The sequence below is a fragment of the Gambusia affinis genome, linkage group LG07, assembly GCF_019740435.1.
Source record: "Gambusia affinis linkage group LG07, SWU_Gaff_1.0, whole genome shotgun sequence".
Lineage (NCBI taxonomy): Eukaryota > Metazoa > Chordata > Actinopteri > Cyprinodontiformes > Poeciliidae > Gambusia > Gambusia affinis.
In genome coordinates, this window is record NC_057874.1 from 6,074,629 (window position 1) to 6,101,509 (window position 26,881).

At 42.5% G+C, this 26,881-nt stretch overlaps 1 protein-coding gene across 3 annotated transcripts in view; it reads right to left on the reverse strand.

The window, feature by feature from the left end:
* LOC122834324 (cadherin-4-like) overlaps positions 1–26,881 on the reverse strand; it is a 301,525-nt gene that overhangs the window by 44,351 nt on the left and 230,293 nt on the right. For all 3 annotated transcript variants that reach the window (XM_044122665.1, XM_044122664.1, XM_044122666.1), the window contains 2 exons: positions 23,553–23,697; positions 2,102–2,274 (listed from right to left, as the gene is read on the reverse strand). In XM_044122665.1, coding sequence (XP_043978600.1) covers positions 2,102–2,274; positions 23,553–23,697 — 318 coding nt within the window. The remainder of the gene's footprint in view (positions 1–2,101; positions 2,275–23,552; positions 23,698–26,881) is intronic.

Here is a 26,881-nt window from a genome sequence, read left to right on the forward strand (position 1 = left end):
TTTTGTTGTTGTTGTTTTAACTTAACCAAAAACATCAAATTCCACCGCACATCCACATCCCAGGTTTGCCAAAGTCAAGCTAGCATAGCTGATCTACTTCCTCTCTGCCTGGCTATTTTTTGAAGTCAACTTTTTTCTGACCTGTGAAATGTGACACACTATGTCCGTGTTAGCCAGTTGTTGCAGTGTTGGCGATTTTTCTTCTACATTTCACAAGCACATTCAAGATTCAGTGAGTCATGCCGACAGACTAACAGCCAAAACCAAAGGTAGTCGTCATCAGCAACATCTTTTGGGATCTTTAAGTGCATGAGTGAAATCACGTTGACCACAAGTTCTCCTGCAAGACACTGAAAACGACCTCTGACCTCTACTCTACGTTTGATTTATTTATTTATTTTTAAATTTCAGGAATTAATCGACACGTGTTGTTTGGTTAGCTTGAGGTGTGAAGGATGTGATGTGCAGAGCAAGGAGGAATAATTGGTATATTTCAAAGTCAGAGGTAAGTGACACCGATCTCACCCTGCATCTACCCCCTGATTTCCTCCTCAACGCGAGAGAACCTGCGTCTCCTCTTAGTTAGTCCATGAATATGCTAATGAGACGCCAGCGTGGTGCTGCAGGATTAGCAGGAGTGTGACAGGATGCAGAATATAAATATATGTACTACACAGGCGTTAACCATGTGCTCCCTGTCAACGCAGTGAGTGGGGAATGTTCATGTCTTTGCATGACACACGCTACTTTAGCTGCTCAGAGACCTCTTCCCTCCCGCCCCCCCAAACACCCCCCTCCTCCGGCTCGGATGCACTTAAAGAGCGAGCGCAGCGCGGCGCGGCGCGTTCGCACATGTCGACGACCTTCCCAGCAGGTGGATGAACTCCCAGGTGTGTCCCAGTTTTAGAGTGAGGATCACAGGCAGGTGGGTACGGCAGCGGGGCTCGATGCGTCCAGATTAATGAGCTTTTTCCTCGCTCACATCAGCTTTGCTGGAAACAGGGACATAGTCCTGGCAGGCGCTCACTAGATTCATTTATATTGTCGCACAAATGTGCCGTTCTGTAAAGCCATGCCAGCTCCGTATAAAAATTTAGATAGGGGAGAGGGATTGATGTATTGTTTATCTTGTTATAAAACCGAGGTTTTTGTTTTTTCCCTGCAGATATTAATAATTATTCCCTCAGCAACAACAACAACAACAAAAAAAGGAGTTCCCTGGCCAGGTTTCAACATGAAGAGATGCAAACGGGAGTTTTTAGAAAATAAACATGATGATACTGGCGCCGGGCTGCGTTTACGTGTCCACTAAACTCAGCCAAGTAAGTTACAAGGACGGGACAATCCCAGTTCTGGACAGCACATGAAATTAACACGCTGCAGGTTTGATTCCCACGACCCAAAGCCACAGAAAATCCACCCAGGTTCTTCCATGGAGTGTGGAAAAAGAGAGAAAGAGAGAGAGAGGAGGAGGAGGAGAGAATTAACAGGCAACCAGACCCGGCTTTGGGATAAACAAAAGTTGACCTCTGTGACCTCCCTCATTAGCAGCCCACGATGGAAGATGGAGCTGGGACGACGAGCGCGGCGGTGTCGGCGTGTGGGTTGGTGAGCGACTACTGAAAGCAACACATAAGTCGCGGATGAGACAAAGAAGAACGATAAAACGAAGCCTCTCGCCGCCCCGCAAGCAGAGAGGTGCTGGATTTACGTGCCCATTATCTCGGCTCCCCCGCTCCGCACCGAGACCAACGTTAAATATTCCTCAGCTCAATTTTGTTTGGAGATAAGAACTCAATAAAATATCCGCTGTTAATGGAGGGAATGCCATAAATGGCTTTATTTGTTTTCCTTATTGATAGTTTTAGGCTAAACTTAAATGTAGGAGTTAAAAAAAGAAATCTTACAAAAACAGGAACTCTAGGCTCATTATATATATATGCTGTCATAGCAGCACATTTTACCAGTGTAGAAACTGTGGGCAGTAATCGTTTCTGTGAACCTTTGGAAAAGTTTGATGTTTTGGCCGGTGAAGCAACAAACTAATTAGAACAGCGGGAAGAAACCCCCCCAAATAAACAACACCACAGCGATTACTGACCTCTCTGTCCAGTCCGGCGGCCACGGTAACGATGTCTCCCGTTTCGCTGTTGATGGTAAACATGTTGGGGATGGGACTGTGGGGGGTCTGCGAGAGGATCCGGTAGCGCACCATGCCGTTGGCCGTGGTGGAGTCGTCCGAATCCGTGGCCGTCACTTGCATCACAGACGAGCCTGGGGCAAAAAGAAAGAGAGTGAATCACGGGAGGAGACGGGTAACGAACCGCAGTCCCTTACAGACACACTTCTGTGGACTTTATTTTGTAATAGGCCGACGTGAAGTAGCGCACAATTGTTAAACCTGATCAAAAGCATAAAGAGAAAATTAGAGTGTTAAGACCGTGGGCAGGGTTTGCGTTCAAACCAGCCGAATTAATCGTCTGTAGAACCACTTCCTGTGATGGGCCTCTGTCAGCTTTACACAAACAGATCTGGTGTGAAGCAAAGAGGTTTTTTTTGTGTCTATTCATTTATGTAAAATAGTTCAAGCTTAGTGAACTCATGAAGCTGTTTTTCTTTAGAAATCGCTTTCTTCGAGTAGGTGTGTCATCCTGCTTTATTGTTTGTATTTAATGTACACGCCCTATCTTGATTCGCGTTTCCGCCGCCATGACAATGCCTCCCTGGCTGATCTCAGAGGGTCTTCCTGGTCAGATAAAAGGTGTAAATAAAACAGGGTTGTTGTCTAGCTGGAAGGTGACCGCCTGCCTCAGTCTTTGCTTCGTAGGCAACAACTCTGACCAGCTTCTCTGTTCCGTCTGCAGACGCATCGGTGAAAGTCACTTCTGCCGTGATATTACTCGATGCCAGTGCTGCGTTTGACACATAGTTTTAAGATATTTACAGGCTGGAAAAAGGGTTGAGGTTGTTATGTACTCAGTTACATTGTCATTAGTATGTTTTACCTCTGGGAGCAGAAAACGTCATTGTGGGGCTCCTCAAGGGTCCGTTCTCGCGCCACTTTTGTTTGACGTCTTTATCAGTGTTCAACTTTGTATTGCTCACACACAACCCTCCCCCTCACCCCCCGCGAAACCCTGTGGAGGTAACAAGACAAAATGAAATGTCTGAAGACGGAGTTCGGCCAGTCAAAAAGTTGCCCAAAGACAAAACTGGCGGTACCGCTCTTCACCCCAACCGCTTCACGCTCGCCCGATAAGAGCTGCAATTAGAAACAATAAACAATGTTCCTCTCACTCGCATTTGCACGCCTGCATTTCAAGCTAAATAAAACATGGCGCACGACGTGCTGTTTAAGCTCATTATTATTATTATTATTATTATTATTATTATTATTATTATTATTATTATTATTATTATTATTATTATTTTTAATGAATTTGTCGAAAATGTCAAAAGGCGACCGTGAGGTGACTCATTTTGAGCGGCTTGAAACGAGTCCATCAGAGTTCCCAAACTGCAGTGACGTTTTCCGGATCTTGTTCCAGAACAGAGCACAAACACAAAGCCTATTAAATAAGCTCCTATTTTAAGCTGCGCTTATTTGTCCTCTGTACAATTCAAGCTAGGAGCACAAAGTTTCCACCTCTGCAGAGGCCATGTAGAAATGAGCAGCACTGGGTCTTCCATCCATTATTTCAGCCCTCGGCAGCACTGTGGCTGCTGTTAATGCTTTGATACTCTCTCCCCATTTGTCTTAGAATCACAGATAAACTCTGTCATCTAAGGCAGGCGGCAAAGAGGCAGCAAGACAGAGAGAGAATGTTTGCCACCATTTCTCTGTCTGTGTGTGTGTGTGTGTGTGTGTGTGTGTGTGTGTGTGTGTGTGTGCCGACTGGATCTATATACATCTAAATGCATTTCCAGACACATCTAAGCATTTGCATGCATGCGTGTGCTTGTTTGTGTCATCCTAGTATGTAGCAGGGTGAAGTGGGGGGAGGAGGAGGAGGAGGGGCCTGAGTCCCAGAGCAGAATTATTGATTTGCACGAGTTTGTCAGCTGGGCTCGCAAATGCAACCAGGCAATTAGGAGCACTTTGTGCTGGAAAGAGGAGAGATCGCCTCGCCTCTCTCACAGGGTTCTGTGAAAATGTCACTTTCCATCAGGCGGCCATTTACAGGCTGCTGCTGCTGCTGCTGAGAGGGAAAGGAGAGTCGCTTCGCAGGAGGAGGAGAGGGAGGTGGAGAGGCAGATTAAACACAAAAGGAAGGCCGGAAAGTAAAAAGAAATTGTAAAAAAAAACAACACACACACACAAAACCACTTTTAGCTTTAGAAATATTCAGAATTATAACCCACGCTGGATTTTTATGTTACAGACCTAGAAAATGATACAATATTTGAACAATGCTTTACGTCATGAGTGAATATGTATTTATTCAAACGTATGCAATTTGACTCCATCCATCTTCTCATCAACCCACTTCTCTGTCTCTGCTGAAGATGCCCATAGCATGATGCTGCCACCGCTATGAACGCTCCTCCAACCATGAGGCGTTCAGGCTGTTGTGCATTATTCCAGTGTTTCTGCAAACAGGCCAAAAGAGTGTCCTCATCTGACTAAAGCATCTTCTTTTACTGCAAACTACAAACAAAGTCACTTTTGGCTTTCTTTCAACAACAGCTTTAGATTTGCTTTCACAACAACAAAGGCCGTGTTGTAGACCGGAGAGTTCCTCCGGAGTTAGCATGAGCCTCTTGTCTGCTGCTCTGATTAATGCGTTCCCTTAGGAAGAGAAAGTCTAATGCATAACTAGGTAACTTCTGAATGCAGCTGCACATTTATAGTTTTAGAACACGAGGTCTGATTACAAATATAAGTTGTATTTTTTGAGACGGGTATTAACAGATTTTCACTGTTAAAATGACGGCATGTTCCCGTAAATTCTGCCAAATGGTTTGATGAAGAGAGACGAAAGGAGGAGGAAGACGGTTGTACATTAGTGTCAAACTCAAGGCCCGTGGGCCACCTCCGGCCCGCCGTGATGTTTGATGTGGCCCAAAAGGACACATACACAGAACCTTGAAAATAACTGGTTTATGCTTTACTAATATTTTATCAATCGCAGTTTTCAATGGAAGAGGATTAGGACCACAGGAAAAAAAGTTGATTTTTTTTTTAGAATCTACCAGAATTATTCTCTCTTTAATCTTCTAAGATCAAAAGTAAACATTCTGAGGGGAAAAAAAGTGAAAATTCTGGAAAAAAAAGTCAGAATTGTGACTCTTTTTCAAATAGCCAAATTCATTTGTTTTTCCAGTGGCCACAATCTTTTCCCACAGTTTTTATTTCTATCCAGTCAAATTCCATCAGAGTGAAATGATGTTCAGTATTATTATTATTATTTTGTTCCCCACTAGGGGGTCTTTTATGGGCTCTAGTGTCCCTTATATGACAGTAGGCTGACAGGAAAGGGGGAAAAAGAGGGGGGAAGACATGCGGCAAATGTCGCCGGGTCCGGGAATCGAACCCACGACGGCCGCGTCGAGGACTGAAGGCCTCCAAACGTGGGCTGCGCTATCCCCTACACCACCACAGCACACCCATGTTCAGTATTATTTAACTTTAAGAAGAAGTACTCATCGAGTGCAGAGGCGACTATTTATTCGCGCTTTAGACGTTTGTTAATCGATCGTATCGACACATTTCACCACAGCCGGCCCGTCGAGTTTATTCACAATCTTGATCTGGCCCAAAATAAAAACGAGTTTGTCACCCCCTGTAGTAAGGCATACAAGAATCAGCTGAAACCATCGGGGCGGATTAAGTTGTCTGCATCACATCAACAGCAATCAGAGTCAATCACCAAAAAAAATAAATAAATAAAAAAAATCACACCGGAACGCACAAGTCCCGTCTCACTGCACGACCTTTCAAATCACCCGGCGGGAAAGATGCATAGCAGCCGCCGGACTCGTCGCAGACTCCGCGGCTCCCTGCGGGTCTGAGCGCTTAGCTGGGGTCTCACTTCCTGTAATTGGGTTTCGGTGGCACCATCATTCCCTGCGACAGCCCGTGCGGACAGGATAATTGTAGCCTCAAATTCTATTTCAAACTTCATTAAGTTTCAAAGCAGGATTTGTCACTTTGACCAGCAAGCAGGGGAAGGAGGTCCGAGGGAAGGACTGAAAAAAGGAAAACAATTACAGAACACGGTGCTGTGTCGATATATAATGAACCTCTTCCAGTCCTGTAGGTTAGCATGGGGAGGTGTGTGTGTGTGTGTGTGTGTGTGTGTGTGTGTGTGAGGGGGCGGGATGAGGTGGCCCACATGTTGGCGCCGCTGCCCTTCGTTTCGACCAAGAGGATGCTGGGAAGCGATAATAGGCCGCTCTCAGGCGAACGCCGTTCATATACGGGTAAACTGAGCCTGCTTAATTCCGATTCAGTTTGAGCTCTCATTCCAAATCCTAATTGCTTTTCCACCAAAACTGCTGGACCAGAAAATTTGTCGCCGTTCGTACATTGTTGGCCGTTTTGCACGCGCGACTTCTGATCACCGGCGAAGTCAAAATTCTAATCAGTCTGAGTCAACATCTGCCCCCAAATTACAGAGAAGACGGAGAAGAAAGTGGATATAAATAGAAAGAAAGAAAGAATTTGGACATAGACTGGTTATAAGACAAAAAATAGAAAAAGAAAATCAGTGGAGGAAATTGCATAAAGGGGGAAAGAAAGTGAAGAAAGGTCATAGTATGGAGATGGTTTATAAGGACCATTAAAAGGGGAAGTCAGGGAGTGAGAGGGCATGGGAACGAGAGCATGAGTGGATAATGCTTCTCATCAGTGGGGAGAAGATAAAAGCTTTCTCTCGGAGCAAAAAGAATGACCGTGTTCCAAGGAACAGGAAGGAAACGAGGCGAAGGTTGAGAGGTAAGGAAAGGCAGAAGGAATGGCTAAAACCCGAAACATCCCGGTGAAAGTGATAAGGAGGACATCGCTTTTCCACACCTGAGAGCCTGATGAGTTTCCTCTACAACAAGGCAGAGGTGAGACTGGTGCAAATCATCTTTTTGGGATTTTATTTTCTATTTTTTTTAACTTCTTGTCGAAGCACATCTCTCAAAAGGAACATGTTGAGTTTTGTTCTGGACCAAAAAGACGGGCGGCTGAATATTAGGCACTCACCGACCGATTCATCACATTCAGCTATTCAGGTGTAACAAAACTAGCAAACCGCTCAGTGAAATGGCAGCAGCTCATCACATTTAGCTACAGAAACAACTTTGATCTCTTTTATGGGCCCAACTTTGTCATCTTTCATTATTTACCCAAGTTCCTGTTTTGGGTTGAGTAAGAAACAATTCTTTTTGAATTTAACCCTGTGCCTGACTCTCCTTTGACTGATCGGTCCATCACAACATATTTAAGGCAAGTTCACATTTCGTTTTATGAATTTAAGGCTTTGTAAGGCTCAAATTTGAGAATCGTGCATTTAAGACTTTTTAAGGATGCACAGACAGCCTGTAATATCTACAGCAGGACGAGATCCGTTTTAAAATGACAAAATCTGTGTTTCCAAAGACGTGGCACCGCATCTTGTAGAATCTTCTGAGTATTCAGAATATTTCATGGTGCATCCTCGTCATACTAACCTATAATAGAAGTATGTTTTCTTGTGGTTCTGCTCATTAACCAAGCATCTGCTCAACCTCAAGTCCTCTGCCACTTCCCTGCTGTTCCCGTTTGCTTTCATCGACCAAAGTCGGCCCATAAATCCACTGAAATCAAACTCAATGGCAAATCTATCACTCCCGGATCATTAGACGACACTGATTTTGGGTTTTATTTAAAAAAATAATAAAAATAAAATAAAAAATAGCCATACAGCAAAGTAAGGTCTGGACGGGGAAAAGACGTGTCACGATCTGGAGTTAGAATTATGATAAAATACACATCAACCTTTCTGTCTGCGGGTTTGTCTGGGTTAAAACACACACACACACACACACACACACACACACACACACACACAAAAAACATGTTATGGGTAACTGCAGGCAGCAGAGGCTCGCAGATGCGCATACACTGCCTGAATCTCAACGAGGTGCTGTCAGGGTGGATGAACTGGCTCCTGACAGGAGGCTGGTTCAAAACTGGGAGGAGGGGGATAAGAAAAACAGTCAACATTATACCCAGAATCTGTTAAAGGCTCAGGGGCATCAGACTATTTACAGCCAGCTGCCATCCCCCCTGGCAGGGATGTTGGCAGAGGAAAAGCCAGACGTACAATATAAAACTAACCTGGACAATTCCACAGTGTTTCAGCAGCAGTATGAAAAGAATATTGCCACAGAATAGGTCCCCAATTAGACAAAAACACACATATATATATATATATTATTTTTTTTTTGCTTAACCAAGTAAAGTAGAGCATATGAGTTTTTGACAGGTTGTCAATACAAAATAACAAGACGTACCAGATGAAGGGGCTACTTAGTAAAAATAAAATTAATTATGGCAACAGGAAGAAAATAAACACACACAAACACCCCCCATAATTTATACTCTGGCAAATGTGCAATAAAAATTCACCCAACCCTGGTGAGACCTTTTGAGAGGCAGGAGAACAGAGACGAGAGCTCTCGTCCTTTCAGCAGCTATTATTACGCTTCCTGAGCGATCCGGCAGCAAGTGGACACCTCTAAATATATCTGCTCACACAAGCTGCTGAAACGCGTCGCCAAGAGGAATCCTGAGTGACCACTTGTGATTGCGTCTCAGCGACCTGTTCAGCGTGCAAATGAACACGGAGCCCATCTCACACAGTCGGCAGGTCAACAACAAACACGCCATCGGTCACACCATCAATATTCGTCGTCTGTGAGACATTGGTTTTAGGATTTCATCAAGAACTAAACTATCGGGCCAGTAATGTAACTCTCTATGACAGGATGCAGATTGGTGGATTGCTTTGAAGCCTGATTTTCACTGATCACAATTTTTTTTTGTGTGCGTTGAACAACACGTATTCTCTGAATGTGAGGTAACGAAGGGAATAACTTGGGTCGTCAGGCCTCGTTACCTCTTCAACGCATGCTGTGTGTTCCTTCTGATGTTATCGTTTTCTGAATAGCGCATGCTGAAATGGGATCAAGACTGTGGAATCCAGTGTTTTCTGCTATGTCACCACACGGTAGGCCTGGACAAGATGGCTGGAAACCATATCACGATATAAGGGATTCAAATCGTATACCAGGGACGCCGTATAGGGGGGACCAAGACCAAAAAAAAACACACATTTGCCCTGAACCCCCCTGGATCTGCATGACATGATTTGTTCCTGCTTAGCGCGCTTGACGGTGACGATGTTCAGCAGCAGTCATCGACTGTGGCTGTTACTATGCTACTAAGAACAATAATAAAGTTAGGTTTTCAAAAAACAGAGCGACAGAGAGAGAAAAAGGTTGGATGTTAAATGCATGAGCAGTAAATGTGGTGCTAGTATCAGTATTGGACCAAAGAAACAAGGCAGTTGCAAGCCTTTCAAATTGTGACGCTTTTGATGGGTCAGATAGACTCAAAAAATTGTAACAGCAGCTGGGTGGGGTGGGGGGGTGGGGGGGGGAGGGACAATTTAGTTTTTTGTCAGGAGCCCAAGATTCCTAGCGGCGCCCCTGGTCCATACTGTTAATTATTTATTACCAGTTTTTGGTTTTAAATCTCTGAAATGCTGCCAAACTGGAGGCGTAGCGCTTCCTGTTTTATCCACAGTTTTCACTCCCTGCTGGTTTTGTTTTTTTATTTTTAAGCAGTTACAACAAAAAGTGGAAAAAGTCGCTCAACGGTTTGTTGCTACGTAACAAAAGAGTGAGTTCAATGATGCTAACCACCTTGGTTAGCTAGCTGAAGTCTTTCCTCTTCCTACATCCCCCAGAATGCTGTGCAGTTATGGATCAGTGAAATTATTGATTATTCTGACCTATTTTTTTACTAATACTGCTCACGTGTCTATCATGAGGAGTGTTCTTGTTGATTTATTGCTCTGCCCTACAACCTGGTGTAGTGATGCTTCTTATTATGTCACCAGCTTTAATTTATGTATTTATATTTTCCCCCAAATATAAAGATCAATTTGCCGTCTGGGAATGAAATTTCAAGGCTCAGAGAGTCTCGAAGAAGTCAGATAATTACTCTGAAATAAGCAGAAAATTACCGACAGGGAACATGTGCAGCAGGATCAGTTGTTTGTGAATCCAAAAAATCTAAATAATAAAAAAATGAAGGCATTATAGTGTCATTGCCATTTCTGTGTTACAACAAAAATCCATAACCTTGTCTGATTTGTTAGGAAATTCAAAAGAGAACTTCAGAAGTAGATGCCGTTTTTAGCTCCGACGCTTTTGATTAAGAGAAAAATGCCGTTTTTCTTGGGTTGATCAGACCCACAATCAGGTCTGATCAAGGGGAAGTGACCTCTTCCTCTTCTTCATCTCTGGCCAAGTGATTGTTGCATCTCTAAAAGCTTAACGGTGATTCAGAGTTCAGTGTCAGCGCGCATCTTCGAACAAAACCCAGACAAATCAATGCTTTTCAGTTTGCAGTTTCCGTTCTGACTGAGACTCTTAAGCTGAATGCTAAGAAAAATAAATAAATAAATAAAAAAAATAGCCTTTATTCAACATAAAGAAAGAGATGCAGCGTACACAATAAATCCAAGGACATTTGTGCATAATTCCACCAACCTTGAATCTCAAAGCCCCAGAAGTTCTGCAACCTGCTAGAACGGCTCAACTCAGCCGCTCACGTTCAGCGTTACCTGGTTCAACACGACCTTAAGCTCCTCTCGCAAAAATAAACCATCACAGTCTTTCATATTAAAAACACGCCATTATCCTGACGATTAATAAAATGAGCAGGTTTTTTAAATGGTAGAGCTACACAAAATTAGCGGCTGTACTTTGATGGCTATCATATTTCAAATACCGTGCATTCACGTTCTACCTGGAAATTATAAACATGGAAAAAATTTGGCCACCATTACAAAGATGCTTTGCATGGAGAATATGAGCTCAGCAGATGTGCAGCTCCACCAGGTGTTTGCTAATTGCTGCTGGCTAGTCTGAAGGAGCCGAGCGGGGCAGTCGGAGGACGGCTGGTCTCTGAGGCGGGAGCTAGGTAGCTTGGAAACTGCAGCTGCGAGGAGGAGCTTCATCACTAGGGAACACTCTGGGTGAGTTTTTGATGAGGAAATGAAATTACAATAAAAAATTTGACTTTACATAACACTGCCGCTTTAAGATGTTTCAAACTTTCTATGTTCAGCTTGCTCTCCAAGCTCTTCCCTGTATGTGCGCTTCAGTCAGCGCTCCAAATCATAAGGTTAGGTCACCTTGCGATTCAAAGTTGACTGTAGCAGTGAGTGAGCATGACTCTCTTTTCCTCTCTGCGTTGGCCTCTTGCCCCGACTACAGCTGGGGTTGGCTTTTCACGCCGGATCGCCCAGGCAGAGCGCTGTCTGTAAAACACGGGATGAAGTATTGTTCTGGCCTCGGTGCTGGCAGCTGTGGTTTTCACCGATTTTCTTCCCATCGGAGCGCAGCCCACACAGTGCCAGACAGGGGAAATAATAATCACGTCCTGCTCTGTCTCAACAACTCCGAGGTTCGTGTTGTGTTTGTGAGAGAAACAGACAAGACGGTGAAATCGTGGTCTTTGGCTTACCGGGTCTTGACATGCTGCTTACGGCATGGTTTTTGTAACAAAAAAACCAAAAAAAACCTTTCTGTGTCTTCCTTTAGAAAACGTCTCTTGTCCAAGTTGTGTTTCTACAAAAGGAGTTAGGTAGACAGATACCTAAGTGATGCCTCTCATTTTTGGAAGCAACAAGCAGCAAAAATCTACATTTACACAAAATCTACTGAGGAACATTTTAATAGAAAACTTTGTTGTGAGGGATTTGCAATGGCAGACAAGTAGGATTAAACAACGTGACAAAGAATAATGTCTGAAATTTAATATGCCACATAGTTTCGCATCTTTGTCCAGACTTTGAAAATGATGAAACCAAATTCCTATCTCATCTAGACTGCGTAGGAACTCTGGCTTTTAAATGCCTCAAGTGTCCTAATTAAGATCTGTAAGTGTCTGAATGGGATTTCTCCTCTGTCCAGTACGACCGTTCATCCTGTTAGCGTCGTCCACTTGTGATCAATTCATTCAGGTTGTGTGTTAGCGCTGCGTCTGCGCAGGAGTTCACTGATTATCAAGCTTCATCTAATGTTAGAAACTCAATTGTTCTCTCAGACTCCAGGTTTATAGATGGTTTTTAGAGTTTCTATAAGTTTGTTAAAAGATACATCATTTAGTTATTGTTACGGAAAATTATTATTTTTAGTGCTTAATACAGCTAATCTTACCCCAGGTGTAAAGGTTATAATGAACAGTCTGATTTTGAACAAATTTCTTAATTTTGTGTCAAAGATTTACAACTAAACTATCTAACAGGATAACTATCAGAGGTCAGGAACTACATCAAAAAGATTCTTTAGGAGTGTTATCAGGGCCCAGGAGGAAGCCATAGAATTAGCATTTATTGCAGGGCAGAAGCCTGTATGGTTCACAGAACATCAATCATTAACATTTAATTTCTAAGACATTTTCTAAGTATTAATGGCAAGTTTTTAACCAAAGTGCATTATCTAAGTTTAGAATGGTGAATGCTGAATGTATTTGAAAATTGTACTGTCTATGATAATATCTGAATCAAATGGAAAGGGTTTCAATGAATATGTGTTATTTGGTATTAGAAAATTGTTTGAATGTTATGTTTATAGGTTAGAAAAGGAATTGTACCTCATTTTGTGCTGTTGATTTTATGTGATAAAGCAAGGACTTAAATCTTTGGAAAATGCTGAATGCAGTAGACCAGAATTAGGTCTTACATTAAATTACGGAGCTTAACTTTGTGAAGGAGACACTCTGAATTTCACAGGTATCTGTGAAGTCTTGTTGTATGCTTTTATTTGCCCAAATGGCCTTAGAGCCCAGGAGACCAGGATGCAGCGGCTTGCTCCATTGTTCTTCCAGAGAGCAAATGGCCTTTGATCTCTGGCGTGAAATTAGGGGAAGTTCTAAGTTTTATTGGCGTCCAAGGTAGCGTCTGATTGGTCATACAGAGCTCCTGGTTGGTCGAACCAGGGGTACGCCTTAATGAATACATTAAAAAGTTAGGAAACACCTCCACTATAAAGAGATGGAACATGATAATAATAATTCAGATTGCTGGTATATTGCTGCCGTTTTGGCATCAGCCTTCTCCAAAGATATGTCTTTGCCTTTTCTTTCTCTGTCCTTGTTTTTATTCTTTGTCTGTCTCAGGTAATGAGTCTATATCTTGGCTGCTTTGCAGCTCATGTTGTTACTTCATTGTGGTTTCCTATTGGATTAAACGCTGTAACTCTGTGACGTCATCACGCATTCTCGCTCCTGATTGGCACACGCTGCTTGCTGGAAGAACCCGGGAAATAGGAAGGAAATAGAGAGAGCCAAGCTTTTTCCAAATTAAGCTAACTTATTATTTCTTTCTTCAACATTATCAAGCTAGTTTCCAGGTTGAAAACCTTTCTTTTTGATGGAGCTTACAGTAGGAGTGGCTTAGGTATGACAGACTACTTTTCCTCACTCTGTTAATTTCCAATTCTGCATTATGAGTAATTATTGCTGTCAATACTCAGGAGGTTTTCCCCCAGAAGGAGCCCGTCATTGAGTTTTTATTTCATGTCTTCCCGACCTCTTTGTGTAACCTTCTCTCTGTCCTGGACAAAGTCATTAGAGAAGCTGCTGGTGCCTCGGCTCAGTGGGGAACGCGGTCCTGTTGCGATCGGACGGCTGAGGGTTTGATTTAACCTTCAGTTCCTAAATATAAACGTCCTCCTGGGAAAGAAACCTGGCCCAAACCGCCTGCCGATCCATTCATCGGTGAATGGATGTGGGCGAGTTTGTGGGTGAATCTGGGGTGATTTGGGCACAGACACAAATATAGTCCAAATAGCTAAAAGCTATAGTGCAGGGCATTCTGGGTAAGTACAACAAAATCAAACACGCAAGTCTAGCGCTGGCGGGAGAAATGGTTCGTCGTCTTTTACCAAAGAGAAATCCTACAGCCACTAAAGTTTGACGCTACTCCATTTTTGCGTGCATGAAAGCAACTAGGGAAGTTGTGCTCGTGTCTTCAGACGTTTTCATGTCGTTTCCTTCAGTGGCTCTTGGCCATCAAAGGCGAATAGAGGAGCAGATTTTTCAAAGGGTTCGAATCGTTTGGCACCAAGCAGTGTGAAAGAGAGCCGCACCGGCTGAAAATGTAAAAGATTCAATCTTGCTCCCCAATCGAACCGAGTCTACTGAACCATCAGGTGTGAAAACACCCGTATTTTCTGTATCATAGACCAAACCACTGCTCTTGTGTTGTTGAACAGATCAGACTCCTCCTATTGAATAGAAACAGTTGTTTCCTTCCACTGTCACCATATTCTTGCTCAACAGGAAGAATTGCAACAATGACCTGATGAAGCAGCCGTTGTTCACTAAACTTGAATTTGTTGTATCATATTACAGGTTGAAAGGTGACATATACTGTGAATTTGCACTAGGCACTAAATAAACTGACTTGACTTGACAGTATCCATCCATCCATCCATTTTCTGTTCACCCTTCGTCCCTAATGGGGTCAGGAGGGTTGCTGGTTCCAATCTCCAGCTGCGTCCCGGGCGAGAGGCGGGGTTCACCCTGGACAGGTCGCCAGTCTGTCGCAGGGCAACACAGAGACACACAAGACAAACAACCATTCACACACACACTCACACCTAGGGAGAATTTAGAGAGACCAATTAACCTGACAGTCATGTTTTTGGACTGTGGGAGGAAGCCTGAGAACCCGGAGAGAACCCACCATGCAAACTCCATGCAGAAAGACCCCGGGCCGGGAATCAAACCCAGGACCTTCTTGCTGCAAGGCAGCAGCTCTACCAACTGCTCCACTGTGCAGCCCTGACTTGACAGTAAGTCAGACTAATAGCAGGAATTATTTAGAAAACACCCCGGTGCTTCCACCTCTGCTGTTTACACCCATCACTTCGCCTCTCTGCGCCGAAAGCAGCCTTTAATTAACCCTTCCCCCTCCAGGCCAGGCTGAGATAAAAAGGTCCGCTAAATCTCACTGGAAGTGTCGGGAGAGAGAGAAGCAGAGATGCACTCCCTCTGAACCCCCTCTTGGGAACCAGGCGGGAGCTGCTGGTTTCTGATCTATTGCTCTTATTTTTGAGAGAGACGCTCCACCCTCCTCTCAGGCTCGGGTTAGAAGTGGGAGGTGAGAGGGCCGGAACGTCATGGCCCAGATGTTCGGAGCTCAAATGCAGCGTTATCTCCAAAGAAGTCGCGCCGACCGTACAAACCTGTCCCTGAGCCCACGTCAGACGATTTTAAAGACCCGTTTTGGTGGCAGAGCACTGAATTTCAGTGTTGCAGGCGTGTTCCAGCTGTGTGTTGGTGTTTGTTAGTTGTAACCCATTAACATTAACAGCAGACCAACACTCCTCGTTCTTTATCTTCACATGTTCACAAAGCTAATCCTCTTAGTTTTAGACACAGATTTCATTTCTGAACGCAGTAAAAACCAGATTTTTATTAGTCGTGTTTATTTGTTGCTTAGCAGGGGGCAGTCCGGTGGCAGAAAATGCCAAATGGAGCGGTTTCAAACCGGTCTGTCCTGATGGTGTGATCCCATCTGTAGAACATCTGGTCATGTCGATAAGCGCGATCCGCTGGACTTTTCCCCTTTGATGGCGTTCTCACGGCGCCGGATATGAGAATGAGTCGCGATGCTGTACAGAACCTTTGGTATCTGGGGTCCTTAGATGCTGAAATCGATACACACACGGCTCAACATATTTAGTGTGAGTGACATTCACATACAGTAGAAGAGAAAATGCCGTGGATCTTTTTAGGGATCAGAGGCTACTTGTTGTTATTTGTTGTCTTTCACGTAATCAATCATCGTAAGCACAAAGGAGAAAGTCGTAAGACGGCCGTTGTTGCGTCTAAACACGCGGAGCAAAAATAAAATCTAATCCTTTGTTTGGTTACAGCTTTATTTTAGAATTATATGCAGCTCTTGTGTTATTTTAGAAGACGAAAAATAAAAATCTGGATCTTGGAAAATAACAATTGTGTAATTTAAAGCAGCCGGTGTTAAGCAGCGTCATTATCGTGATCTGGTGAGACAACCGTGTGAGGGAAAAGTCTAGAAATAGAGAAAATAGAAGGATAAATGTCGTCATTTGTGCTAAATGATATAACTTGTAATAATCAGTTAAGAAAAAGAAGTTACAAAATTAATTGAACATATAAATCCAAACCAAATGTTTTTTTCCTTCTGCGTCTTGGCAGAGAGTTGTTTCAAAACAGAATTTGGGTTTTTACTTTATTTTCTCCAGACACTTTGGATTTCTACTAAAACACACATACTTAGGAAAACACTGACTTTAAGATTAACGCTACACTACAGATAATCCCTAAACGATTGTAGGCTGTGCTTTTTTCCACACCTTGCATGTTTTTCCTCTGATTACATAAATGTTTTGCTCGTAATACAGAAAGGTGAAGTTTGTTCACACCTACTTGGAGGTTGTTTTTCTTTCAAAAAGCACTTTTAATCAGACAGACAACCCTTATCATAACACACATTCTGCTTTACTGAACATGACTGTTTATCTTTCATACTAAGTTAAGTCACTTCAGCTCCCACATGAAAACGTCATGATCTCTGCAGCCCGTTTCTTGTTTAGTTACTATTTATAAAGGCCGTAATTCACTAAGAAAATATTAAATAAATAAAAACAAGGAAGCTGTTTTTAAACTGTAAAATAAGCTATTTTACAGTTTTTAACCACTATCTACATCTATATATCTATATATATAGATAGATAGATATCTATATATCTATATATATATATATATATATATATATATATATATATATATATATATATATAGATCTATATCTATATATCTATATATCTATAGATATATAGATATCTACATCTATATATATATATGTATATATCTATATATATATATCTTTATATATATATATATATATATATATATATATATATATAAACAATATAGAAATGAAGCATTGTTTTGAAATCACCTACTCTTTACACTGACTCTATAATATTTATGCCGCCTTATGACTGAATTAATGACACATTTTTCTATTATTTTTGGCAGAATGAATCATATTGGTTTGAATCAGGTGGATCATTGTAAACATTGAGTCGTAACACTCTCACCTGGACGAGAGCAACGTCGTTTAGCACGACTAAGTGAACGTCTTCAGAAGTAAATGGCAATGTTGACACGGTAAACATGCTTTCCTGCTTTTTTCCTCATAATGTTTCTCTTTTTATTCTGCATCATTGGCTGTTTTGGATTAAACGCAAGCTGCGAATGTTTTCTTCAGTAGATATTCCATGATATGTACTTTAACTTTGTGGGTGCCAATAACGGTGAGCAGGACTGTAAAGGTAAAGCATGACTTTTAAATTCATAATAAAGGCTTTGTATTTTAGTAAATGACTTGATGGAAATTTGTCAATCTTTAATAATACCAGTTACATGGCAACAAATGTTTAACTTATTCTGATGATATTTAAAAAAAACAAACAAAAAAACAAACATCTGTTTTATAGGTTGAATAGTAGCTGCTTTGCTTTTTTTATTTATTTATCTTTTTAAGTATTTGGTTATCTCTAAGTTTCATTGCCCTAAATAAAGAACATGTTAGCTAAAATCAGTGGATGTAAAGGATTGAGAGCGTGTGTTTTCCTGTCCAGGACGTCCCTCGACTCTTCAGCCTCCGGTGACTCTAAGCTGGATTAAATGGGCAAAGGAGACGAGCGAGTGAGGAGTTTCTTTGGCGCACAACTGGAATGGATTTCAATGTTTCTCCACGCATTTTATTAAAGTATGTTGGGATTCAAAGAGAATTTCAGCGAGTCGCGATGGCGCCACGTCCTGAGGCGTTATTACGCTACGGCTGATGGGACGACACGGAAAAGGAAGCGCTCCAGTAAGGGCTTGGATCGGGATGGGGAAAAACCAGAAGTCTCATGTAGCCTGAAGGCAACACGGAGATCTCTGGGAATCTGGGACGGACCTTCTCTGAGCGGAAACACGCAACGCAGTCAGACAAATCACACGAGCTCGGCTTTTGTTTGCAAAACTCTCAGAGCAAATCTGACCACAACTAACCCCAAAGAATTATTCATACAGTTTTGAACAAAGTCGTTAAGAGCCGCGTGAAATGTTGAATAATTGTGCGTTGGAGATGAATTTGTATTCTTTGACGCTTCGGCTTCAGCCGTGAGGATGTGAGGGCCCTACTGGCGGATAACTGTGTCCAGCAGCGTTGTTGTAAACGCTCCAAGCACAACGCAGGTCGCCAGAAGAGAGAGGAGGTTCAGACTGGAGAGGTTTCATCTTCTTTGAAGCCTGGATGATCCTTTGTTGCTGAAAATGTCACATTTAATGAAGAAATTCATGTCGTAATTACTGGAAAGCAGCAACATCTGCAGTGGAAAAAGAGAATTGGTGTAATAATAGAAAAGAAGCAGACTACTTGATGAATAAACAATGATAGGTTGAAAAAAAGAGGAGTTGTCAATGATCCAATCAGACATTAGGATTGCACATCATATTTAAATCATTATCATGATCAATTTTGCAGGATGACAAATTGTCCCAAAAGTCTTTGCGATAAACGATACCGCTGTCGTTTCGAGATGATTTTCAAGTCGCAAAATGGTGACGGCCTTATGATGTAAAAAGTCATCGTCAGAGATCAACAAACTGCTAATGAGTATTGAACTCTGGACCCAGAGTCCATTTTAGAAATCTAAAGTAAACAAACAAAATCGCAGCAGCAACAAATAGAATGAACTATGACCTCTCTGTGAGCAAAAGCGAACAATGTCTAGTTGAGACCAATTTACCAGGCTGAAGATTTGTATCATCCAGTTTTTGGTACAAAGAAAGAGAAAAGGAAGAAACTATTAATCATGGAAATGGAAATTACTGATCCTGTTTCAATTTATCACGCAATTAATTGATTTATGGCGAGAGACGTAATAGATAATCAAGAGGAGCCATAAATCCCTGGGGTTTTTTGTGGGTTTTTTTTTTTACACTTGTAGACTTTATTTTATTGGGGACCAAGAGTGAAGCTTTTGTTACATTTCCAGCTGGTGCTGTTCATGTGTCACACTGCTCTGTATCAAACAGGGCTGCTGAAGGAAAACGACAGAAAAACCTCAGAAGAAGACGCCGAGTGCAGCTTTCTTCCTTCTTCACAAAATGTAACCAAAAATCAGATTTTAGCGGTTTGAGGATTTAGAAAAGACCACGAGGCATTTGTCCCGCTAGCGTCAGGCTCTTGTGTTTTGCTTGTATTTACCCAGAATTCCCTGCACTATAGTTGGCTTCCTGCTTCTGGAGCGGCCTCCGGTCCGCTTGGCGTCCACATACGTATCGACACTGCCAGAGTTCACTTTTTTTTTTTTTTGTCCGAGTCAGAGTTCGACAACTCCCCAAATGAACAAGTCTTTCTAGTTACAGTCTCACCAACCTCCAGTCTTCTTTGTTGGATTTTTCCAACGGTTTAGACGTGGAGTCGATTCTCTGTCAAGAAAGGAAGAGTTAAAAAAAAAAACCCAAAAAAACCCGACTCCAAGTCAGATCTAAAATTATGAACGTAGTTCACTCGGGCTCATGTCTCAGATGTGGCCGGGTTCTTTAACTGCAGGGAATGAATCAGAGCCTGAGCTGCGGCATAAATCTGAGGCAATTAACTCCAGGTATAAACCAGGTGCGTTTATGGTGAGTAAAATCTTTAACTAGCAGGGGACACATTAAACGATCAGATAGCCTAAAAAAAATAAAAAATAAATAAAAATAAAAGTATGCCTCTTTGAGACTCAACTGGAGATGAATCACGATCACTTCTCGTTTTCTTCAGCTAAAAACACAATTAGGCAAACACGTTGTCCTTTTCTTTCTTCCTTTCTTTAACCAAAATCCAGGAGTCCAGGGAACAATGGCCGTGTAAAAAAAAAAAAAAAAGGGGGACAAAAAGGACTGAACTCCTCACTTACGCTATTCTCTTTTTGACACCAAACTCGCAACACCAAACAAAGTGCGCTCCGCAATCAAACGGTACATTTCAGAGGCCGCTCAATGAAAGGGAAGAGCAACTACTCCACTCACGCTAATAAGAGCCGCCGATTTCACTCTGCTCGATACAAAACTCCTTTTGTCGTCTGCTCTCCTGTTTCTTAAGGCGCGCAGAGAACCTCCGATTGGAAAACAAAAGGAAGGAGCTTGTGGGATGTCTGCTTGGCCCCGCTAATTAGGAGCTCTGTAGACAGACCCACGCTCCGCCGGGTAGAAGACAAGCACACGCAGCCGCACACTTGCTCATCCGTTGCTCGCACATCCACAACACGCCTTCCTATATTGTTTACAAATCCCCCCCGAGATTAAACTTCGCAGGAGAACAATATCTGATCGCTACGAAGATAAACACGGGGTCCTCGGGGTCTGGTTGTTAGAACGAGGGGTCTTTTCCTCTGTCGAGACGTGAGAAACACTCGAGCAAATTCCAGTCACGCCTCCCAAGTCTCGCCGCTGACCACAGAACCCCCCTCTGCTCCCCAACTCTGAGGGAGGAGCCGCAACGCTCTGCGGATTCGGATAACGATGCGTGCGAGAACCACGGGGAGGGGGGGTCCCAGGGCGCAGACGTCCCAGGAAGTCGCCTTCGTCTGACGTCGCAGAAATCCCCGCGCGAGGCTTTCCGAGGGGATGACGCGATCGCATTTGGGCTGCGGGCGGCGGTGGGGGAGCGAGGGGGCCCATAACGGGCGGGAATCCGTGAGAAACGAGAGTTCAAGCATTAAAGCAACTTTTTCTCCCTGCAATCGGTGGTATTAATTAAATATAACTAATCCATTAAAACCTTTTAGCAACTCATAAATCAGTCTAAAGTCGGCTCCAGATGGATTATTGCATTAGTAATCCTCGGCAGAGAACAGCTTGAAACCACACAGAAGTGTTAGTCTGAGTGATTATTTTTTCATGCATTAATTTTAATGGTTTTAATATTAAATTATTACTTTCTGGCATTTAAAGGTGCTTCTTGGCTCCGTGTGACTCAGACAATTAGAAATGGAGTCAAGTCGGAGTTCTTTCACACGAGTAAAAGCAGCGCTGCCTGCTGTTCGACGCTGAGCGTGTGCTTTGTCCGCAGTGACTCAATAAAAAGGCAGAAACACCATCAACGCGCTCAAGTTTCATATGGATTCTGTCTCTGTGATTCATTCGGGACTTTTCTGGCTTTTTATGCTCCAACCGGACTGAAAACAGCACGAGCGTATAACATACAGCTGGAAGAAAATATTCCGGTTTTATGGAAGCATTTTGAAGTGACAATCTTCATTTGAGTTACATAGAAAGAGGCTAGTTCAGTTCAATTTGTATCTCACTGAATTTAAAGGGCGTCCAACTAATATAATGACTTTGTGGCTTTAAATATGATTGGTAATTTTTCACATTAGCGTCTACATCACTAAAGGTACATGATGTAGACATCAACATTTGTTTTAAATTAGAAGTGTTGCTTTGGTTCCATTTGTATTTGCTTCCTCTCTCTGCGTTCCCAATACAAACGTGCACAAAACACTGACAATAATCCTTTAATGCCAATTTCACAATTGCAGTGTTTCCAATATGTATATATAAAAAGATTTAAAAATCACATACAAATAATTCATTCAAGTTATTAAAACAAATCATTCTCCTACCACTTCCTGTTGTCTTTGTCGTCTTTTCTGCCAGTAGTAACATCCGGTTGATGATCAAACGACTCTTGTGATGCGAAATACGTTTTTTTGTGTGTTTTTTTTCTTTGATACAGCCGAAAAACCACTGCGCAAACACTTTCTATTACAAAATGGTTTTGCTTCTTTCAAATATACGTGTTTCCATTGAACGAATGTATGTTCGTATTTTCAATTTGTGCAATTACGTGGTCAACGGAAACGCAGCCGCTACTGTCGATCAGCGGCTGCGTTTGGATTGACCATGACATATAAATATATCTTATGTGTTCACATTATTTTTAATGGGGTTTTTTTAGTGTACAAACTTATTTAAGTGTGATTTTAATTGCATTTCTTATTCAATGGAACCACAGCAATTGTGAAAATGTGTTTTGTCAACAAGCTGGTGCTTTGCACGCTTAGTTCTGCACCTCAGCATTTTTCATGGATTATGGTACAAAAACGACGCTATTTATTCAGCACACGTGAATAAATAGCGCGTATGGAATCTTTTTGGTGTGAATATGTGTATTGTTTCACTCCTACCAATTAGTATGCAATTTAATCTCAGTTTAAGTGAGTGAGAGAAAATTAGCGAGCAAAAAAGATCCGTTTGTGTTCTGGTAATTGGATTTTCTAATCAAAAACCAGAGAGAAAATACAGCAAGCAAGAAGTTATTTGATTTGTTTGGTTCTAAAAAAGGTCAAATTTAACCTGTTTCTTATGTGGCGGTAGAAAAATGAACACAGAAAATTAAATGCCATAATAAAAAAAAGACAAAATCTTTGGTTTCAGGGAATTAAAACCAGACCATTTAAATTTCATCAGTTGAACATTTTGGACTTTTCTTTGAGAATGTACCAAGCTGACAGCTGCTTTGTTTGAGTTGGGAAAATAAGATAAAGTGTTGGTCGGTTTCCTGATAAATCCCAACACCTTTCCTCTACATGCCAGAACTGCAATGCAATGAGTCAAATAAACATCAAATGTGCGCATTAACATGACCTAGTCAAAACCCTGATCAAAATTCAATTAAAAGCAACTCGCGGCAGTAAGGATTACAGTCTGTATTTGCAAAAATGCCCCAAAAGACTCAAAAGACAGTCAGATGGATCTACAAAGAGACGACTAATGGAGGCTTTATACTTCTTAGAAATTCTTTTTCTTTTGTTTTGAAAGACATGTGCCATTTTCCTTCCACATTAAGAATATTTTCTGCCGACCTATCAGATCAAACCCAATAAAATACATTGAAGTTTGTCACTACATACACACAAACGGTATAAAGGCAGGTATGAGACGTTTTACAAGTCTCTAATTCAGAATTGATAGTAGAGGCAGCAATAGGGAGAAAGCTCTCAGATTTACTGACATCTTGTGGCGAAACTGTGAAATGCAGCAAAAAGTATTGGCAGGGTTAGCGACCCGATGAGGACCTTTGTACGCTCGTGGACCGCACTGTAACTGGCTGCTGTTGCTCGAGCTGTCGACCACAATGATGACATAACAATTCACACCTCGGGCTGCTTGAAACAAACTGATTTATCGGCGACGTGACTTTGTTTGAGCCACAGTTTTCCACATTCGCAGCGACGTTGAACCGTCTTACCTGGTTTGGACCCCTCGGCCACCGAGCCGTTGTAAACCTGGTTTTGAAACTCGGGTCTGTTGTCGTTCATGTCGATCACGTAGATGTACAGGTCTATCGGGTTCTCCACCTGGTTCCCGTTCATGTCCACCGCGTGGGCTCGCAGCTGGAAAACAAAAAGCCAGAGAAGAGAACCGTGAGAGGCGTTTGGGGCGAAGCGCCTCTTCCGGGCTCGACCGACGCGAGGCTCCGCAGGGCTCTCCGGACTGGAGCGAGCGCGACAACAAACGCAACCTTGACTTTTGTTAATTGGCAGCTGCATTTAACTGGCAGACATCCATAGGCGCCGGTGATGCAGCAGCATCCAGCTGGCGTCTTGGCAAAGGGAGCAAACGACACAAAGGGGGTTGGGGAGCCGGCGGAATAGCGAAATGTTCCAGACGCACAAACAACACTTATTCTGTTATTAGCACAGCCAGAGGCCTGAAAACATCAGAGAGGTGTTGTTGCTCAAGCTGCGTCTTCTTTTTTTTTTGTTTGGGGAGAGTGTTTGTCTCGGTTTGTTTTGACAAAGCCAGCCATTTGGATGGATGTCTTCGTCTGATGAGCCGCTTCTTGACAATGTGTAGTGCGAGAACAGAGCTGGGAAAGAGGGTGAGAATAAAAAGCAAAAAAAAAAAAAGAAAAAAGAAAGAGACAGACAGACAGACAAACAAAAAGTGGAGCTGGAAAAAGATGAAGGAGGTGGGAAGGAGAGAGAGAGGAGGCTTGTGAAAGTAAATTAGGGCTGGAAACACAAAGAGGCAGTGTGGGGGTGTTGACAAAAGCAATCATCATCTACAGTGGGGCGTCTTAATTTCCACCATTGCTGCAGCATACTTTAAACTCCCCACCTATCCCTGCTAATGATTGCCGGCCTTACATGGAGCTCAGTAATGGCCCTGGAACCAAACGGCCCGTGTTCCCTGTGATTAACAGACTGCTACTGCTTTCTGCCTCTTCATCACACTTAAATGTTTCCAATCAAACATCTGCTGTACCTTCATCAAAGACAAAGACCACCCAAGTCAATACAAAATTCAGTTATCGATTGATGATTTAATCTCTCAAAGCTGCAGTGTATGGAGCTTATTTCACTTTTATAAAATAAATGGTTTTTTTTACACATTTGTTCAAACTGTCACCATGTGCCGACAAGGTAATACGACACAGATAATCTGTGGAAAAAATAATTCATTTACACCACTCCTGACTGGTGCCGTCTGAAGGAATGAATCGATGCCGGTCAAAAACAACAAATCAGAGTCATGAGGCGGGTCTTAGCGCTGTCAATCTTGCTCGCTAAATGTGCTAAAGGCGGAGAAACTACTTACGTTTCCTGGACAACGGTTTATCCGCCATCATGGCGGCTACGCTAACTAGCCTGAAAGTTGACGGAAGCGTAGCAGGAAGAAAGGGTCATGAGAACTGCGTACACAGGCTTGATTAACAGCGCTACGATCCGCCTCCTGGCTCTGATTGGTCTAGTTAGCACTGGGAGAAGGCAGAAGACAGATTATCAGTCTGATCTCAAATGAAACTGTCATGACAAAGTGACAGTTTAAACACACATATATATAAATAAAACTCTAAATGAGCCTTGTTAAATGAATAAATCAACTGAATAAAATAAAAACAGTTTCTCTCTATCCTTACATTAATTGCTTGTCTTAATTTGAAGACACATTATTGGATGATAGAATCGCTTTTAAATTGATTTCAAGGTCATCATGTTCAGCAGTAAAACTACAGACCAATTCCTGTCAAACTGCGTCTCACCTCCAGTTTGTTTTAAAAGGTTCGTACCGCAGCTTTAACGGGCAAAAAATAAACTGGAAAGGAGGGAAGCGGAAACCCCTTCACCGGAACAGTGTACGTCATTCTCAGTCGGTTGCTTGAAAATTCAGACCCGCGACAGAAACGCAGTCACAACTTGGCTTGCTAAACGGATGCGGGCTCCCGCTGCGGCCAAAGCCGACACGCTGGCAGGCAAATATTTTGTCTGCACGCAGTCGAGGAGGAGCCGCCTGTCAGCGTGTTTACAGGAAACCGGCATGAATTGTGGGACAACATGAAAGATTGAGTGGCAAGCACCTGCTCTCCAAAGCACCACTAATCATCTTGGGTTTTTTTTTCTTCTTCTTCTTTTTGTGACGTCCTGTCACGGATGTGTGCAACTCCTCCCAAAACACGCAAACTAGCATCCAAACGCCCCTCCAGACACGCGGTTACGCCTATCGACACGCATGCCGACGAGACGCGCGCTCTGGAAGGTGGATCGAGTCCTCTTTAGCCCCTTAATGATCCTCAAGATGCTAGTTTTCCATTGGCTAAAGCACAGCAAACAAACGGGGAGAGGAGACCCAGCAAACAAACAAACAAACAAACAAAGCCAATCTGTTTTCTCAGCTGTGAGCGCTGCATGGTGGGAATGCGTGGCTGCCGCGGCGTCTGAACGTGTGAGATGAGGCGTTTCTGTGTTTTCGCCTGTGTGTGTGTGTGTTTTGTCCACTCTCCTGCTTTCTCTTCAGCTTCTCCCTGCTCTGCATTCATCTTTGTGTTTGCATCTCTGTGAGCGCTGATCTTTGTCTCCCGGGATTTCGTTCCTGTGAGTTTGCGCTCCGCGAATACGGCGAAGTAAACCGTTACACATGCAAATTTATGCTAATGTGTCACGTTATGTGTACCGCCATACTATAGCCTACAAAGACTGGAGGGATTTGGTCTGGAGTTGGGCTCCTGAACATCATAACCTTGAAATCAATTTAAATGGAAATGGTTAGGGAACATATTGCATGTATTGTATTCATGTTTTTTGTTGATTTATTCACCTAACTAGGATTATTTACAAAAATTATGTTTTATATAGAAAATATAGGTATTGTATCAGATTATCACTTGCTTCCAGCTAATTTTCATCTACAGTCCCAGTGGAAGATACAAAAAAAGATCAATAGGCAATTCAATAAACAAAAGGATTTTAAGATGAACGAAATGTCAGATTTATCACACAATATAAAAGAGGAATCATTAGTTTTAAATAAATTAATACTTGTTCCATACTGAGAAGTTCAGACATATTCTGGACAGAGTTTATTCCGTGGCTTTACATGAAGGAGCTGTTCGTTTCTTGATGATTGTTTTTGGAATTAGCCGTCTTACGTTAAGTGGGTGTGTGACAGAGTGTGTGTTTTCTCGTCTGTCTTGGACATCCAGCCGCGAAGGACTGAAACGGAATACAATTGGGCTGGTGAAAAATCAAAAATCCTTCATGTCTGGACATCTTTATTCAAATTTATTCATTTTCAGTT